Raw genomic sequence first — 19,022 nt, 5'->3', positions numbered from 1 at the left:
GAAAGCCTGCTCTTTGTTGAAGCTAATCATTCTACTTAAGGTCTGATTACTGTAGATCCAGCGCTTTCTCCTAACACCGTTGATCCCTGTTAGCTCTTAGCGTCCACTGTGCAGACAAAACTGGCTGCTAACAGGATGCTATGCTAGCAGTGCTAATGGAACTCTAAATGGAGCAGAAAGTATTCTCTTCACATTTCTGTGGGCCATCTATCGCAACTGGTCACTTTCATTTCTCACAAGCATCTCACGAGCTTCATTCTGATTACGGCCGCCATCAATGAGTTCACTTAACATGAGCTAACATCGCAAGTCGGATTCTTGCGACAAACACCTGCGGACTCGCAGACAGACAAGCGAATGCGCAGATGAACCCCACACACACTCTCGAGTCTGTTGGTTGAGCTCTTGCATTGACGGGTCTGTATACAGGCTGGCCATTGTGTCAGGTCGAGGCCTTTGTGCAGGCTGAAACCAGCGATTGCGCCTTAGCTAGCACAGTTCAAGCGTAAACACTTTTTTTGTGTGCCACAATAAACACTGTTGCCAGTGGACCCCTAAATCCATGGAACAGCTGAGTCCTAGGGTGTCCAAGATAATGGCAATTTATTGCAATGTGAGGCTTTCTCATAGCCCCCCCCCCCCCCCAATAGTTTCCCCCCTCAAACCGATTAAAATTAAGCCGTAAACATGTGAGGATGGAATTAGCACATTTAGCGAGTCTCCTCTTCCCACATCGCATTTTCTCTCTGGAGTGGCTGATCCCGGCAGCCAAACGCGGGTGCAAATTTTAATGACTCGCGTCGTTTTTGAAGTCCACATGAAAAAAGCGGCGCCCGCCGTTTGTGGCGGCGCTAGATATGGCAAGGCCGTGGCCGGGGGGAGGGGGGCACACGCCGCAAACCCGGACTCGGGCTCTTCGATAGGATCGGTGTCATTTTCCTCTTCATGATAAGACGCCTCGCTGACAAGGCCCGATTAGGAGAGAAAAAAAATCATTATTACGAGGCCTTTCATCCGGCGGGGGGTTTACCGATAAACAGCTCGCCCGTGGGTAGATTTAGTGAAAGAAAAATGTTAGGCTATACGTTAAGGCGTATATGTTGGAAATACAGTTTCGGGCTATATGTGTGTATATTTCTTACTTCCTTGATACAAAAGACATACATTTCCCCCGAAAATATATTTCATAAAAGGCCTCCTTTGTGCATAACTGCAAACTCAAGCTGTGAAATATTTAAGTCCCAGCTCTCAGGGCCATGAATCAAACTATTATCAAATAACTTCCTATTCTTTTTGAAACAACACAGCATTCAGATTTTATCAGACTACAAAAAAACGAAAGTTATTTAAATATGCTATACCTCCAGGAAATCCACTTTAGCAAACTGTCCTTATAAAAGACAAATGAATAAGAACATACTGAAATATTCAATTACACTCTGCCACAGAGTGAATAAACTGAAGCAGAAATGCACAAAGAACCAACACTCCTAAGAAAGGGATCTTCACAATGTATTTGTAAATTATGTAAATACATTGCATTAATCAATTTATAAATGAACTGCTTCTTGCATAAACTTATATTTCTGTATTTTGGATATGATACAAAATGAATTAAGAGCAAATATTTGGTTAAATACAACAACTAACCCCTATGAAGCACTTTCTCCATACAATGATATGCAGGCCTAAGCTAGAGACAAAGAGGACCACGTAAACAACAATTATACAAATGAAGTTACTCAAAACTATTACAACATATTTTGTGACTAACTAATACATGATATACTTTTGTTCCTTATGAAGTAAAAAATGGACCATCTATTTTGGCCAGTTAACAGAAGCTTTAGATGTATTTTTCTTTGTTTCATTTGCCCAAGAGCTAGATACGATATAATGATGCTAAATGACATTGACAGATATCATTTCAGGTTTTGTATATTTTTATTTTGTCTTCTGTTACCTAATAGCACGAAAACCAGTCAACATGGGCTATAAATGTGTTTTCGACTCATGAGAAGAAAACAAGAAAAAAATCTTTAATAAAAGACAGATTCTAAAAATAGTTCTGGGTATTGCTAAACATAGCTTGTTATGTCATTTACTAAGTGCTTAACCACAAGGATTTGAAGCGCAAGCATCACTTTGGTGGCTAAACACCAAAAGAACGATGAATTCTGATCTGAAGACAGAGCGGGGAGAAATTAAGAGTGAAAATAGAAAAACTAAGATGGAAAGGGAGAGATGGAGTGCGAACCGGGGACAAGCGTGTGCCATGTTCTGGGGCACTCCAGCATCCATGGACTCACAGCAAGGCTCAAAGCCATGCTCTGCTTCAAACGGTAGCCGAGGAGTTTAGGTTCACAAAACATATTTATTTTTTCATCCGATCATTTATCTAGTCCTGACACCCCGTGCTCTGACGCTAGAGTTCGATGATCACGCGCTCTCCCTCCCTTCCTCTCGCTTTTAATACCGCTGCAGTTGGAAATCCAAACTGCCTTAAAAACAAATTGACGTACTCTAATATAGTCGTCACCTTATCACAGGTTCCTCGCCTTGGTGACAACGGCAGGGATGCTTAAGCTTAGCCCCCGATGTCTGCCTACCGCATTGTTGGTCGCTTCAATGATTTATCACAAAAAAGAGAGGGTGGGAGGGAGGGGAAGAAAGGGCTGTCGATTGAGTCATTGGCACCTTTGATTGACAAGGTCTAATCAGCTTATCTCTGTGCTAATAAAATTGATGGCCTGCAGTGCTGTTCTCTACCTGGCACAGCATGAACTTTGGGCTGCCGAGGGGCCCCCAGGGGTCAGGCCCCGACCCTCTCAGCTTATCTAAACATGGCTGAAATCAATCCCTAATGGTCTGTTTTCATTTTCCCCCATCGATCTGGGGCCCCATCACCGGGGCCATGAGCTGAGGAGCTATCTTGGCCTCATTGCTGGCCCCTTGAAAACGCAGAGATCTCTTTTGTCTTTTTTGATGACGTTGTTGTTTGTTTGACTGCTGAGCTTTAAAGAGGAAGAGAACCAAGATTAGAGCCCTCTGTTAATTCTCAAGTCCAAAAGTGGTTGAATTTATATGAATGCTGTAAGTACAGAAATGGTTTACTCAGTGGGAAATTAATATCCAGTGACAACTGTGTGGCGTTTGGGACAGCAACTAAGTGAGCTTTTTACAGTATTATAGATACTATGTCCTGGGATTTCCAATAATCTTCTATGTAGAAGAACCCCTTACCTTCTAAGGACTCCTGTGTTGCTTGTGAGCGTCACAGCGGTCTAAGGCACTGCATCTCAGTGCTGGAGGCATCACAACAGACACCCTGGTTCGATTCCAGGTTGTATCACAGCCGGCCATGATTTGGAGTCCCATAGGGCAGCGCACAATTGGCCCAGTGTCGTCCAGGTTTGGCCGGTGTAGGCCATCATTGTAAATAAGAACTTGTTCTTAACTGACATGCCTAAATAAAAAGGTTTTAAAAAAAATCTATTACAAAAATTGAGCAAAACGTGTGTTTGTGAGAGTCTCAGCTTTTCATAGAAAGCTTTTAATAGTTAGTAGCTCAAACCATTCGGGCTACATACATTTTTATAAAAAGACCCGGCCCGGGCTCCTTCAAGACCCACCCTTAACTCACAAACACCGCTCCAGCTCAGCCTCCGTTAATAACACAGACAAAAAGTTGGCATCTACGGATGCAGAAGAACTAGACAAATCAAATAGTACAACCCAGAAGTCTGTAGCTCAAACACACTGTTTAAAAAGGGTTAAAACCCCAAACTAACGCGCCAGTGTTACGGTGGGACTGATTGGGTTAAAGGGATAGTATGAGATTTTGGCAATACCATTTTTACCCCTTCTACATACCCAAAGTCAGATGTACTGATTCTCTGTCTCTGCTTGCAGTTTGAATGAAGATCGTTTCAGGAGGGAATGCCAACTAATATTAGCACAATGACTAGAGATCACTCCGGGTTAGTAGAATAAAAATGTAAATTACATTACTTCAAAACTAAAGTGTTCCATCCAACAAATGTACACAGGTGCAGAATATAAAGAACGCTCCCAGGAGCATCTAAAGTTTAAAACAGTCTAACGCTATTCTTCTTTCATTTCTCTTATTATTCTTTCCCAGATTCTTTATTAGGTCAATTATGCACGAGTATGAACGTGAAGTGTATAGATATGTATATGTGTATGTCCTTCAAACAAAGCCAGTATACTGTCTTAATCGCCCCTCAGTAAACACAAGTCTACCCTTTACCTCTCCAACTGATTCTAATCAAGGGGAGACAGCTCGTCAGTACATATTAAATGTTTAATCTGACATGCCATCAATCTCTAAACCTGCCCAATCAGACCCCTCTCACAGCTTCACAAAGTCAAATCAGAATCTGGCACCTCTTTGATTTGGAGTCAGTCTGGCCTCCTCCCATTGAGGGCTTGCAGACACCCCTGATGCAAATGCTGTTAAATTGGCTAACTACATACCCTCCTCCTGTACTTTAACAGGCTAGCCCTCGTGTCTGCATGTTCATACGTGCCTCTTAAGTCAGCGCCCTCCTCTAATGAAGTTCTATACTTAATTTATGAGACAAACAGAGGCTGGTTCTTAAGGGTGCTAAATAAGAAAGAAAGAAAGAAAGAAAGAAAGAAAGAAAGAAAGAAAGAAAGAAAGAAAGAAAGAAAGAAAGAAAGAAAGAAAGAAAGAAAGAAAGAAAGAAAGAAAGAAAGAAAGAAAGAAAGAAAGAAAGAAAGAAAGAAAGAAAGAAAGAAAGAAAGAAAGAAAGAAAGAAGAAAGAAAGAAAGAAAGAAGAAAGAAAGAAAGAAAGAAAGAAAGAAAGAAAGAAAGAAAGAAAGAAAGAAAGAAAGAAAGAAAGAAAGAAAGAAAGAAAGAGAAGAAAGAGATGGATGGATGGAGAAAGAGATGGATGGAGAAAGAGATGGATGGAGAAAGAGATGGATGGAGAAAGAGATGGATGGAGAAAGAGATGGATGGAGAAAGAGATGGATGGAGATAGAGATGGATGGAGATAGAGATGGATGGAGATAGAGATGGATGGAGATAGAGATGGATGGAGAAAGAGATGGATGGAGAAAGAGATGGATGGAGAAAGAGATGGATGGAGAAAGAGATGGATGGAGATAGAGATGGATGGAGAAAGAGATGGATGGAGAAAGAGATGGATGGAGATAGAGATGGATGGAGATAGAGATGGATGGAGATAGAGATGGATGGAGATAGAGATGGATGGAGAAAGAGATTGATGGAGATAGAGATGGATGGAGATAGAGATGGATGGAGATAGAGATGGATAGAGATAGAGATGGATGGAGATAGAGATGGAGATAGAGATGAGAGATAGAGATGAGAGAAAGAGAAAGAGAGAGAGAAAGAGAGAGAGAAAGAGAGAGAGAGAAAGAGAGAGAGAAAGAGAGAGAGAAAGAGAGATAGAGAAAGAGAGATAGAGAAAGAGATAGAGAAAGCGAAAGAAAGAAAGAAAGAGAAAGAGAGCGAGAGAAAGAAAGAGATAGAGAAAGAAAGAGAGAGAAAGTGACAGAAGAAAACTGAGCTAAAATTCTAAAATTATATTCTGTGAAGATTTACCATCTCAAAGAGTGAGAGAGACTTCTTTCCAAAGGGCCATGGGGTAAGACAGGGATGCAGCTTAAGCCCCACCCTCTTCAACATATATATCAACAAATTGGCGAGGACACTAGAACAGACTGCAGCACCCAGCCTCACCCTACTAGAATCTGAAGTCAAATGTCTACTGATCATCTGTGCTTCTGTCCCCAACCAAGGAGGGCCTACAGCAGCACCTAGATCTTCTGCACTGATTCTGCCAGACCTGGGCCCTGACATTAAATCTCAGTAAGACAAAAATAATGGTGTTCCAAAAAAGGTCCAGTTGCCAGGACCACAAATACAAATTTCATCTAGACACTGTTGCCCTAGAGCACACAAAAAACTATACATACCTTGGCCTAAACATCAGCGCCACTGGTAACTTCCACAAAGCTGTGAACGATCTGAGAGACAAGGCAAGAAGGGCCTTCTACGCCATCAAAAGGAACATAAAATTCAAATTCTGGGATCCGCCCACCAACCAATAATTCACAAAATGGGACAAACACAAAAATATCCTCAGTGTACAATGTAAAACACCAAATAATGCAGAATTAGGCCGATTTCCGCTGATTATCAAAATCCAGAAGAGAGACGTTACATTCTACAACCACCTAAAAGGAAGCAATTCCCAAACCTTCCATAACAAAGCCATCACCTACAGAGAGATGAACCTGGAGAAGAGCCCCTAAGCAAGCTGGTCCTGGGGCTCTGTTCACAAACAGACCCCACAGAGCCCCAGGACAGCAACACAATTAGACCCAACCAAATCATGAGAAAACTAAAAGATAATTACTTGACAAATAGGAAAGAATTAACAAAAAATAACAGAGCAAACTAGAATGTTATTTGGCCCTAAACAGAGAGTACACAGTGGCAGAATACCTGACCACTGCGACTGACCCAAACTTAAGGAAAGCTTTGTCTATGTACAGACTCAGTGAGCATAGCCTTGCTTTTGAGAAAGGCTGCCGTAGGCAGACCTGGCTCTCAAGAGAAGACAGGCTATGTGCACACTGCCCACAAAATGAGGTGGAAACTGAGCTGCACTTCCTAATCTCCTGCCAAATGTATGACCATATTAGAGACATTTATTTCCCTCAGATTACACAGACCCAAAGAATTTGAAAACAAACCCAATTTTTATAAACTCCCTTATCTATTGGGTGAAATACCACAGTGTGCCATCACAGCAGCAATATTTGTGACCTCTTGCCACAAGAAAAGGGCAAACAGTGAAGAAGAAACACCATTGTAAATACAACCCATATTTATGTTTATTCATGTTCCCTTTCGTACTTTAACTATTGGCACATAATATGACATTTGAAATGTCTTTATTCTTCTGGAACTTTTGAGAGTGTAATGTTAACTATCTTTCCCATGACAATAAAGCCCTTAAATTGAAAGAGAGAAAGAGAAAAATTATATTCTTTTAAGATTCACCATCTCAAAAAACTGAGAGGACCTCTTCTTCTTTTATAAAGTGACCTCATGGTACTCTGGCTTTTTGTGATTTGTGGTCATTAAGTGGAATGTTATCGATGCCAAGCTGCAGTTGGAGCTCCATCTTTCTCTCTTCCTTTGTTCAGGATTTCTCTCTTTGAAAGAAAAGAGAAACCTTCTTTAAAATATATTTCTTACTCCGAATTGGTCAATTATAGTACCTACTGTATGGGGCATAATTATATATTGTGTGGATTTGGAAGGTAACTTTGAACTACTGTGAAATAGCTTCATTAACTGTTCTTCACTCAGAGTGGTTTTATTAGCCTCTTGAGTAGAGTTCAGGTTTCTGGTAACAAAGTCTATTTACAACCAGAGTGAGTTGTTGATTGGACAAACACACTGCACTAATTATTATTCTTTAACCCTTTGTAGACAATACACCCCTACATTCCAAACTGCAATCCTATAACAATATACATTTACGTTTTAGTCATTTGGCAGACGCTCTTATCCAGAGCGACTTACAGGAGAAATTCGGGTACAGTGCCTTGCTCAAGGGGACAGAGATTTTTCAATTAGTCGGCTCAGGATTCGAACCAGCGACCTTTCGGTTACTGGCTCAACGCTCTTAACCGATAGGCTACCTGCCACCATATTTTTAACATATAGAAATATTTATGCTTCAGATTGATTAATAAAAGCCATACTCTTGTTATTATTATCATCATTCTCTTTTAGTTTTAAAGTGAGGTAACTGAATGAGCCATTTACTCAGCCAAACAGGTGAATTGAGTGCTTGCCCAATTCTCCCCACTGAAATACAATCAAACACAAAAAGATTTTTAAAAGAATCTGAATTTCTCCACAGTATTTGATCATGTGTTGTGGTGGTGTGATTGTCCACTGATGTAAATATGCAGCACAGGGTGGTGAAGCAGGATTGGTTCACAACGCGACTGGATGCCGGATGCAGGAAAACTGGACAAAACGGGGTCAGTCGCCCACTTCAATTCACAAACCACTTGGATGGATGACGCTTGTCAATGTTCGGGGTCTCAGTGCATATTTTCTTTGTGTGTCTGGGTCCTCGACATACTGGAGCTTTTCTGTTGTTAGTAGTCTGACAGAGTTCCCAACGTGCCTGTTCTGTTGCTACCTTGTTGTGTTCTGAGCGTTGGTCCTCCCTGACCGTTTGTTGTTTGAGGTTGTGCATCTGAGCGGAGGACCGGGGGCGTCAGGGGATTAAATACAATGGGGCAAAAGCTCATACCCCACCAAACCCCAAACACCCCACTGCTGGTGTGGACATTGTTCTCAGTTAGCCGCACACACAGAGCGGATGAGATGGCCACTGGCGACGAGGGGTCAGAGGGCGCGCTGCTAGCCTTTACTGTGGAAAGGACTGGGACCCAGGAGGTAGAGAACGCGGTTAGACCACAGCACATTTCTTTAACACCAACCAACGGGTGTGACAAAACATCAAAACGAGCCATTCGACTGAAAGATATGACTGAATGGAATCAAAATACGGGCTGCCGCAGAGTTCGACACGGTGAAAAATGGAATAGTATAAGTCTTGGAGATCATCGGAGAATCATATGAAACAACATTTTTAAGCAGAGAATGCAGATTGTATTTATGAATGTGAGTTGTACTTACTGAACATCAAAAAGGCAGTGGTCTGTGCACCCCTTTCTCAAATTGAATTATTAACTCTGTCGATGTCACACACACATGCCACCCCTCCATTACAGTGTAAATTAAGAAACTTTTCAAAACTACAGCGGAAGCCACAGAAAGCCAGTTAAAACTTCAAGAATGAGCTTTGATATCTCTCGAAGGAATACACTGTGACTCAATAATGTCAGAAAAAAAGATATTTGGTTTCAAATCCAAATGAGTCTCATTTTCCTATATATAAAAGATAAAAACAAACCTTGATAGTGAGGATAAAAGCTGATTTTCTGTTCTAGATGGGCGATTTATTTTATGATGTTTATTGTGTTTTGATTGGTTCTCTGAATGAAGAACTAGTGGTGGAAACTCTGATGTTGTTTATTTTCAGTAGAGCTATAAAAACACAGCTCTCACTCACAGCTAGACAGATGCATGGGAGAAGAAGAGCGTGTGCTTTTCTGGGAGCCGAACAAGGAGCAGCGTAGCCCGCTCTGTCGCCCGTACACCTCTTTCTCCCTCGCTCACCTTTGATGATGTACTCCTGAAAATGTCACCAGTCGTCAAGGCGGCTGTTTAAAAAAAAAAGTTGTTTTCTTTCTCTCCACCCCGCATAAGAGCGAGACAATTTGCTGTCGCTCAATCACACACCCCACCCCCACCTCTAATTTCATAATGCCCCCCTCCCAACCAAACAGAACGCATACCGGTTTCCACTGCTATCTGGTAGCCTGCGTCCAGCCTCCGAGATGACCTTTCCAACTTCTCTGTGTTGTCCAACAGATGTGCTCTCTAAAACAAATGGGAGAAAAACAAGACAGAAAAAGAATGATTGAGAGGGCTGGGAAGCGTTTCGGAGAAACATCTCGACACGGTCACAAAACACTGACCAACACTACGACCACAACAGCAATAGCACTGACCAGAGCCAATAATGGTCATGAACAACCACGTGTGGACGGTGAAATATTGGCAACATGCATGTCGAGCTTGGGTATATGGCATAGTTGTTACTGTTGAAATGTTTTCAAAATGGACAATAAAGTATCTATTCTTAATCAATATTAAAATGAGATGCACCAGAAGGTTCTTCTATTTTTATAATTGAGATGTCCCCCACCTCATCTCGTTCAGTCTTCTGCAACTCATTACTTCACATTTAGCGTGGAGGGCAAAGTTGAGGGAGGGAGGAAGAGCTAATTGAGATGTAATAAATTATCATTTGCAGCTTTCAAGAAGAAAAAAAAAAACTGTCAAGGTGATGGCTCTGGAATTAAGGAGAAAACCCTCATTAAAGTGGAAATCAAACGCATTTACTCTCCTAATGTATTTGGTTATGGAACATAACACATGCTTTCTAGAAAGTTCCACTGGTGTGGCACATGGCTGGTGAGACAGTTTAACGCCTCAGAGGACACCATATGACCATATCCTGCCAATTCATTTGGAAGTGTATTACATAAAACGTGACAAGTAAAATGTAACATTAGCCTATAATATAACTTGTGAATTAACATAAAGCACAAAAACAAATAGCAAAACACACAAAGAAACACTAGCATGTACTACGCAATCCTATAAACACTGAGCAGTGACATATTTACACCATAAACAAATGGACACTGATATACACTGAGAACAATGGGATACTACACAGCTTACAGAATAGTCACACCTGTGCAATCAGCACATGTACACTAGATCTTTCCCCAGTCAGTACTGGCCATTCACTAGAATAGACAATCCTAGTATAGACTATCGTAAACCCGTACAACCATGAATTCCAGTGACAGAATACATCTCACAACAGCATTTCAAGCCTTGCACGCAGAGTGCATTGCGTGTTGACTTATTCATAGGTATCGACGAATGACAAGGTTGCCCATTGAAAGGATATACTGTATACTAACTAGTTCCAAAGGGCTACCGAGGTACTTTGTGTTTCATAGTGAGCAATTTGATCATTTTTCATTTCCATGTTCTGTGTATCTAGCTAGATACTAGTAGGAGTTGTTATAGGCCAACACATTTGGCATCAACAATATCTGTGAATTCCATGGGCGACATCCATCGCAAGCCGTTCTTCTTCTGAAAGAAATCAAAATGGTTGTTCTTCCATTCACTGCTGGCGATTCTTTCTAAGCCAAGACCAGGTCCGATCTTGCTGCATCTTGTGACTCAGAAATAAAAGGGACAGTTCACCCAACTTACCAAATCACAGATTGGTTTCCTTAACATGTAAACAGTCTATGGACAAGGCATGACAGCAAGCCGTGCTGTGTTTCCAAATGCTAACGTTTTAGCACTTGTGGCACCAAGTCAAAAGGCCCAATATCAGCATTTCTATCATCATGTTAAAATAACCTGTAAGTGACTGTTGAGCTTCACAATCAATTTGAGACAATTTCAAAATCTGTGGTAATGACGCGTGAAAAATGTGAATATCGGTCCATTGACTTGAATGGGATTTGTGCCACAAATTCTAAAACGTTAGCATTTGGAAACAGTAGCTGAAAAACGTAACACAGCACGGCTGTCATGCCTTGTCCATAGACTGTTTACATGTTAAGGAAACCAATCTGTGATTTGGTAAGTTGGGTGAACTGTCCCTTTAAATGTGACATCTTGGTCACAACAACACATTCAACACCGTTGTACTATTACATTATAAAACAGCCCTTACAATCTCATGCAGATAAAGTTACCACCTTGACTAGTAACCTGAACTCAAGTACGCGTCTTCACCTACATAAAAGGCTATTCGTCTCGGGATTCTCCAGTCTTTCAGTAGGCAAACCTTCCCTGAACCTACAACTGTGACGGTTTAAACTAACACCAGGTGTGTTACACAAGCCCAACAAGTCTACCGTAGAAGTACCATAGATCCACCACTCAGACGAATGGTAACTCTCTCTGTGAAAGGGGTTTACATTCGTTTAGAAAGGGAGGGGAGCGCTGGAATCTCTAGCTAAGCTATCAAAACACGGAAGGAAATAAAATAGAACAAATAAGATGGCATCCCACTTTACAAAGTTTGACAAATCAGAGTGAGGGGAACACAAGAAAAACTGCCTCTGAACTTTTTTTTTTTTCTCCACCCATCTCCTCGCTGGTGGACAGATGCCATTTAAATTGACAGAAATACTTGTCAATAGTTAAAGGGAGGGAGGTGACAGAGAGTCGGGGGGTGATGGTGATGGTGGGAGAGAGGGAGAAAGAGGTGGTGGGTGGCTGGGTGTGCAGTGTGACGGTGGTGTGCCTGTGCACGCCGCGTGGGGAGAGAGAAGGAAGCCAGCTCGGCTTAATGAGCCCCTATGGATCAGCGGAGATGGAGGGGACGTATTGACATGCAACGCTTAAGCTAATACACCTAGACCCTGGCTGTGTGCCTCGGAGCACAAGGCAGCCGGGGATACTGACAGAGTAGCTCGCTCCCCCGTTCTTCAAACAGCTCAAGTGATTAGTACGTTATCATTACCATTCCAAACGTGATTTTCCTATTCCCTCTCGGCAAAGGTGACACGTCTCCCCGAGACGGCCAGCAGACGAGCTGCGCTGAAAAGCCACTTCAAAGCTTTTCTCCCTCTCCTCTCCCTCCATCCATCCCTATCTCTCTCCCTCCTTCCCTCTCACCATCCTAACTATCCCCCTCCACCTCCTCTCTCTCCAGCCTCCCTCCCTCCCTCAGGCCATCCTCACTATCCCTCTCCATCTCCCTCCATCCTCCCCCTCTCTCTCTCTCTCTCTCTCTCCCTCCCTCTCTCTCTCTCTCTCACCATCCTCCCGCCCACCCTCCCACCATTCTGCTCTCTCTCTCTCTCTCTCCAACCTCCCTACCTCCCACACTCCAGCCTCCCTCTCTCCCTCCCTCTCTCTCTCTCCAGCCTCCCTCCCTCTCCCTCTCCTCCCTCCCTCTCCCTCTCCAGCCTCCCTCCCTCCCTCTCCAGCCCTCCCTCTCCAGCCCTCCCTCTCTCCAGCCTCCCTCTCCCTCCTCCCTCTCCCTCTCCAGCCTCCCTCCATCCCTCTCCAGCCTCCCTCCATCCCTCTCTCCAGCCTCCCTCCCTCTAGCCTCCCTCTCCAGCCTCCCTCCATCCCTCTCTCTCCAGCCTCCCTCCCTCTAGCCTCCCTCCATCTCTCCTTCTAGCCTCTCTCTCTCTCCAGCCTCTCTCTCTCAGCCTCTCTCTCTCTCAGCCTCCCTCCCACCCCCTCTCAAGCCCCCTCCCTCCCTCTCTCTCCAGCCTCCCTCCCTCCCACTCCAGCCTCTCTCTCCCTCTCCAGCCACCCTCACTCCCTCTCTCTCTCCCTCCCTCCCTCTCCAGCATCCCTCAATCCCTCCCTCTTCAGCCTCCCTCAATACCTCTCTCTCCAGCCCCCCTCCCTCCCTCTCTCTTCAGTCTCCCTCAATCCCTCTCTCTCCAGCCCCCCTCCCTCTCTCTCTCCAGCCCCCCTCCCTCTCTCTCTCCAGCCCCCCTCCCTCTCTCTCTCCAGCCTCCCTCAACCCCTCCCTCTCTCTCCAGCCTCCCTCCCTCTCTCTCCAGCCTCCCTCCCTCTCTCTCCAGCCTCCCTCCCTCTCACCCCCTCTCTCCCTCTCATCCCCTCTCCAGCCTCCCTCTCTCCCATCCCCTCTCTCCAGCCTCCCTCTCTCCAGCCTCCCGCTCCCTCTCCAGCCTCCCTCCATCCCTCTCCAGACTCCCTCCATCCCTCTCCAGCCTCCCTCCCTCTCTCTCTCCAGCCTCCCTCCCTCTCTCTCTCTCCAGCCTCCCTCCCTCTCTCTCTCTCCAGCCTCCATCCCTCTCTCTCTCTCCAGCCTCCCTCTCTCTCTCTCTCTCTCCAGCCTCCATCCCTCTCTCCCTCTAGCCTCAGTCTCCCTCAATCCCTCTCTCTCCAGCCCCCCTCCCTCTCTCTCTCCAGCCCCCCTCCCTCTCTCTCTCCAGCCCCCCTCCCTCTCTCTCTCCAGCCTCCCTCAACCCCTCCCTCTCTCTCCAGCCTCCCTCCCTCTCTCTCCAGCCTCCCTCCCTCTCTCTCCAGCCTCCCTCCCTCTCACCCCCTCTCTCCCTCTCATCCCCTCTCCAGCCTCCCTCTCTCCCATCCCCTCTCTCCAGCCTCCCTCTCTCCAGCCTCCCGCTCCCTCTCCAGCCTCCCTCCATCCCTCTCCAGACTCCCTCCATCCCTCTCCAGCCTCCCTCCCTCTCTCTCTCCAGCCTCCCTCCCTCTCTCTCTCTCCAGCCTCCCTCCCTCTCTCTCTCTCCAGCCTCCATCCCTCTCTCTCTCTCCAGCCTCCCTCTCTCTCTCTCTCTCTCTCCAGCCTCCATCCCTCTCTCCCTCTAGCCTCCCTCTCCAGCTTCCCTCTCTATCTCTCTCTGTCCAGCCTCCCTCCCTCTCTCTCTCTCTCCAGCCTCCTTCCCTCTCCAGCCTCCCTCTCTCTCTCCAGCCTCCCTCTCTCTCTCCAGCCTCCCTCTCTCTCTCTCCAGCCTCCCTGCCCCTCTCTCTCTCTCCAGCCTCCCTCCCTCCCTCTCTCTCTCTCCAGCCTCCCTCTCTCTCTCTCTCTCCAGCCTCCCTCTCCAGCCTCCCTCTCTCTCTCTCTGTCCAGCCTTCCTCCCTCGCTCTCTCTCTCCAGCCTCCCTCCCTCTCTCTCTCTCCAGCCTCCCTCCCTCTCTCTCTCTCCAGCCTCCCTGCCCCTCTCTCTCTCCAGCCTCCCTGCCCCTCTCTCTCTCTCCAGCCTCCCTGCCCCTCTCTCTCTCTCCAGCCTCCATCCCTCCCTCTCTCTCTCCAGCCCCCATCCCTCCCTCTCTCTCTCCAGCCTCCATCCCTCCCTCTCTCTCTCCAGCCTCCCTGCCCCTCTCTCTCTCTCCAGCCTCCCTCCCTCTCTCTCTCTCCAGCCTCCCTCCCTCTCTCTCTCTCCAGCCTCCCTCCCTCTCTCTCTCTCCAGCCTCCCTCCCTCTCTCTCTCTCCAGCCTCCCTCCCTCTCTCTCTCTCCAGCCTCCCTCCCTCTCTCTCTCTCCAGCCTCCCTCCCCCTCTCTCTCTCCAGCCTCCCTCCCTCTCTCTCTCTCCAGCCTCCCTCCCTCTCTCTCTCTCCAGCCTCCCTCCCTCTCTCCAGCCTCCCTGCCCCTCTCTCTCCAGCCTCCCTGCCCCTCTCTCTCCAGCCTCCCTGCCCCTCTCTCTCTCTCCAGCCCCTCTCTCTCTCTCCAGCCTCCCTGCCCTCTCTCTCTCTCCAGCCCCTCTCTCTCTCTCCAGCCTCCCTCCCCTCTCTCTCTCCAGCCTCCCTCCCTCTCTCTCTCTCCAGCCTCCCTCCCTCTCTCTCTCTCCAGCCTCCCTCCCTCTCTCTCTCTCCAGCCTCCCTCCCTCTCTCTCTCTCCAGCCTCCCTCCCTCTCTCTCTCTCCAGCCTCCCTCCCTCTCTCTCTCCAGCCTCCCTCCCTCTCTCTCTCCAGCCTCCCTCCCTCTCTCTCTCCAGCCTCCCTCCCTCTCTCTCTCCAGCCTCCCTCCCTCTCTCCAGCCTCCCTCCCTCTCTCTCTCCAGCCTCCCTCCCTCTCTCTCTCCAGCCTCCCTCCCTCTCTCTCTCTCTCTCCAGCCTCTCTCTCTCTCCAGCCTCTCTCTCTCTCCAGCCTCCCTCCCTCTCTCTCTCCAGCCTCCCTCCCTCTCTCTCTCCAGCCTCCCTCCCTCTCTCTCTCCAGCCTCCCTCCCTCTCTCTCTCCAGCCTCCCTCCCTCTCTCTCTCCAGCCTCCCTCCCTCTCTCTCTCTCCAGCCTCCCTCCCTCTCTCTCTCCAGCCTCCCTCCCTCTCTCTCTCCAGCCTCCCTCCCTCTCTCTCTCTCCAGCCTCCCTCCCTCTCTCTCTCTCCAGCCTCTCTCTCTCTCTCTCCAGCCTCCCTCCCTCTCTCTCTCCAGCCTCCCTCCCTCTCTCTCTCTCTCCAGCCTCCCTCCCTCTCTCTCTCCAGCCTCCCTCTATCTCTCTCTCTCTCTCTGTCCAGCCTCCCTCCCTCTCTCTCTCCAGCCTCCCTGCCCTCTCTCTCTCTCCAGCCTCCCTCCCTCTCTCTCTCTCTCTCTCTCTCCAGCCTCCCTCCCTCTCCAGCGTCCCTCCCTCTCTCTCTCTCCAGCCTCCCTCCCTCCCTCTCTCTCTCTGTCCAGCTTCCCTCCCTCTCTCTCTCTCCAGCCTCCCTCCCTCTCTCTCTCTCCAGCCTCCCTCCCTCTCTCTCTCTCTCCAGCCTCCCTCCCTCTCTCTCTCTCTCCAGCCTCCCTCCCTCTCTCTCTCTCTCCAGCCTCCCTCCCTCTCTCTCTCTCTCTCCAGCCTCCCTCCCTCTCTCTCTCTCTCTCCAGCCTCCCTCCCTCTCTCTCTCTCCAGCCTCCCTCTCGCTCTCTCCAGCCTCCCTCTCTCTCTCTAGCCTCCCTCTCTCTCTCTAGCCTCCCTCTCTCTCTCTAGCCTCCCTCTCTCTCTCTAGCCTCCCTCTCTCTCTCTCCAGCCTCCCTCCCCAGCCTCCCTCCCTCTCCAGCCTCCCTCCCTCTCTCGCTCTCTCTCCAGCCTCCCTCTCTCTCCCCAGCCTCCCTCCCTCTCTCCCTCTAGCCTCCATCTCCAACCTCCCTCCCTCTCTCTCTCTCTCTCTCTTCAGCCTCCCTCCCTCTCTCTCTCTCTCCAGCCTCCCTCCCTCTCTCTCTCTCTCTCTGTCCAGCCTCCCTCCCTCTCTCTCTCCAGCCTCCCTCCCTCTCTCTCTCTTCAGCCTCCCTCCCTCTCTCTCTCTTCAGCCTCCCTCCCTCCCTCTCTCTCTCTCTCTCCAGCCTCCCTCCCTCCCTCTCCAGCCTCCCTCCCTCTCTCTCTCTCTCTCTCCAGCCTCCCTCCCTTTCTCTATCTCTCTCTCCAGCCTCCCTCCCTCTCTCTCTCTCTACAGCCTCCCTCCCTCTCTCTCTCTCTCCAGCCTCCCTCCCTCTCTCTCCAGCCTCCCTCCCTCTCTCTCTCTAGCCTCCCTCCCTCCCTCCCTCTCTCTCTCTAGCTTCCCTCCCTCCCTCCCTCCCTCTCTCTCTCCAGCCTCCCTCCCTCTCTCTCTCCAGCCTCCCTCCCTCTCTCTATTTCCCTCTCTCTCTCACTATTTCCCTCTCTCTCTCTCTCCAGCCTCCCTCCCTCTCTCCAGCCTCCCTCCTCCCTCCCTCTCTCCAGCCTCCCTCCCTCTCTCTCTCCAGCCTCCCTCCCTCTCTCTCTCCAGCCTCCCTCCCTCTCTCTCTCTCCAGCCTCTCTCCCTCTCTCTCTCCAGCCTCCCTCCCTCTCTCTCTCCAGCCTCCCTCCCTCCCTCTCTCTCCAGCCTCCCTCCCTCCCTCTCTCTCCAGCCTCCCTCCCTCCCTCTCTCTCCAGCCTCCCTCCCTCCCTCTCTCTCTCTCCAGCCTCCCTCCCTCTCTCTCTGTCCAGCCTCCCTCCCTCTCTCCAGCCTCCCTCCCTCTCTAGCCTCCCTCCCTCTCTAGCCTCCCTCCCTCTCTTCAGCCTCTCTCTTCAGCCTCCCTCTCCCTGCCTCTCTCCAGCCTCCCTGTCCCCCTCTCCAGCCTCCCTCCCTCTCTAGCCTCCCTCCCTCTCCAGCCTCCCTCCCTCTCTCTCCCTCTCTCTCCAGCCTCCCTCCCTCTCCAGCCTCTCTCTCTCTCTCCAGCCTCCATCCCTCCCTCTCTCTCTCTTCAGCCTCCCTGCCTCCCTCTCTCCAGCCTCCCTCCCTCTCTAGCCTCCCTCCCTCCTCTCTCTCCCTCCCTCTCCAGCCTCCCTCCCTCTCTCTCTCCCTCCCTCTCCAGCCTCCCTCCCTCTCTCTCTTCAGCCTCCCTCTCCCTCCCTCTCTCTCTTCAGCCTCCCTCTCCCTCCCTCTCCCTCCCTCTCCCTGCCTCTCTCCAGCCTCCCTGTCCCCCTCTCCAGCCTCCCTCCCTCTCTAGCCTCCCTCCCTCTCCAGCCTCCCTCCCTCTCCAGCCTCCCTCCCTCTCCAGCCTCCCTCCCTCTCCAGCCTCCCTCCCTCTCTCTCTCTCTAGCCTCCCTCGCTCTCTCTCTCTCTCTCTCTCTAGCCTCTCTCTCTCTCTCTCTCCAGCCTCCCCCTCTCCCTCTCCAGCCTCCCCCTCTCTCTCTCCAGCCTCCCTCCCTCCCTCTCTCCAGCCTCCCTCCCTCCCTCTCTCTCTTCAGCCTCCCTCCCTCCCTATCTCTCTCTTCAGCCTCCCTGCCCCTCTCTCTCCAGCCTCCCTGCCCCTCTCTCTCCAGCCTCCCTGCCCCTCTCTCTCTCTCCAGCCCCTCTCTCTCTCTCCAGCCTCCCTGCCCCTCTCTCTCTCTCCAGCCCCTCTCTCTCTCTCCAGCCTCCCTGCCCCTCTCTCTCTCTCCAGCCTCCCTCCCTCTCTCTCTCTCCAGCCTCCCTCCCTCTCTCTCTCTCCAGCCTCCCTCCCTCTCTCTCTCTCCAGCCTCCCTCCCTCTCTCTCTCTCCAGCCTCCCTCCCTCTCTCTCTCCAGCCTCCCTCCCTCTCTCTCTCCAGCCTCCCTCCCTCTCTCTCTCTCTCTCTCCAGCCTCCCTCCCTCTCTCTCTCCAGCCTCCCTCCCTCTCTCTCTCCAGCCTCCCTCCCTCTCTCTCTCCAGCCTCCCTCCCTCTCTCTCTCCAGCCTCCCTCCCTCTCTCTCTCTCTCTCCAGCCTCTCTCTCTCTCCAGCCTCTCTCTCTCTCCAGCCTCCCTCCCTCTCTCTCCAGCCTCCCTCCCTCTCTCTCTCCAGCCTCCCTCCCTCTCTCTCTCCAGCCTCCCTCCCTCTCTCTCTCCAGCCTCCCTCCCTCTCTCTCTCCAGCCTCCCTCCCTCTCTCTCTCTCCAGCCTCCCTCCCTCTCTCTCTCTCCAGCCTCCCTCCCTCTCTCTCTCCAGCCTCCCTCCCTCTCTCTCTCCAGCCTCCCTCCCTCTCTCTCTCTCCAGCCTCTCTCTCTCTCTCTCCAGCCTCCCTCCCTCTCTCTCTCCAGCCTCCCTCCCTCTCTCTCTCTCTCCAGCCTCCCTCCCTCTCTCTCTCCAGCCTCCCTCTATCTCTCTCTCTCTCTCTGTCCAGCCTCCCTCCCTCTCTCTCTCCAGCCTCCCTGCCCTCTCTCTCTCTCCAGCCTCCCTCCCTCTCTCTCTCTCTCTCTCTCCAGCCTCCCTCCCTCTCCAGCCTCCCTCCCTCTCTCTCTCTCCAGCCTCCCTCCCTCCCTCTCTCTCTCTGTCCAGCTTCCCTCCCTCTCTCTCTCTCCAGCCTCCCTCCCTCTCTCTCTCTCTCCAGCCTCCCTCCCTCTCTCTCTCTCTCCAGCCTCCCTC

At 49.6% G+C, this 19,022-nt stretch overlaps 1 protein-coding gene across 6 annotated transcripts in view; it reads right to left on the bottom strand.

Moving 5' to 3' along the window:
• LOC106579024 (vesicle transport through interaction with t-SNAREs homolog 1A) overlaps window positions 1–19,022 on the bottom strand; it is a 196,018-nt gene that overhangs the window by 138,919 nt on the left and 38,077 nt on the right. For 4 of the 6 annotated variants that reach the window (XM_014158428.3, XM_045702455.2, XM_045702457.2 and 1 more), the window contains one exon: window positions 9,466–9,550. In XM_014158428.3, coding sequence (XP_014013903.1) covers window positions 9,466–9,550 — 85 coding nt within the window. Of the gene's footprint in view, window positions 1–9,121; window positions 9,331–9,465; window positions 9,551–19,022 lie in introns of those variants that run through there. The other 2 variants (XM_014158427.2, XM_045702456.2) reach the window with 1 other exon arrangement.

Source organism: Salmo salar, chromosome 19, assembly GCF_965601325.2.
Source record: "Salmo salar chromosome 19, fSalSal1, whole genome shotgun sequence".
Taxonomy (NCBI): Eukaryota; Metazoa; Chordata; class Actinopteri; order Salmoniformes; family Salmonidae; genus Salmo; species Salmo salar.
This window is presented reverse-complemented; position numbering and strand designations above follow the sequence as displayed.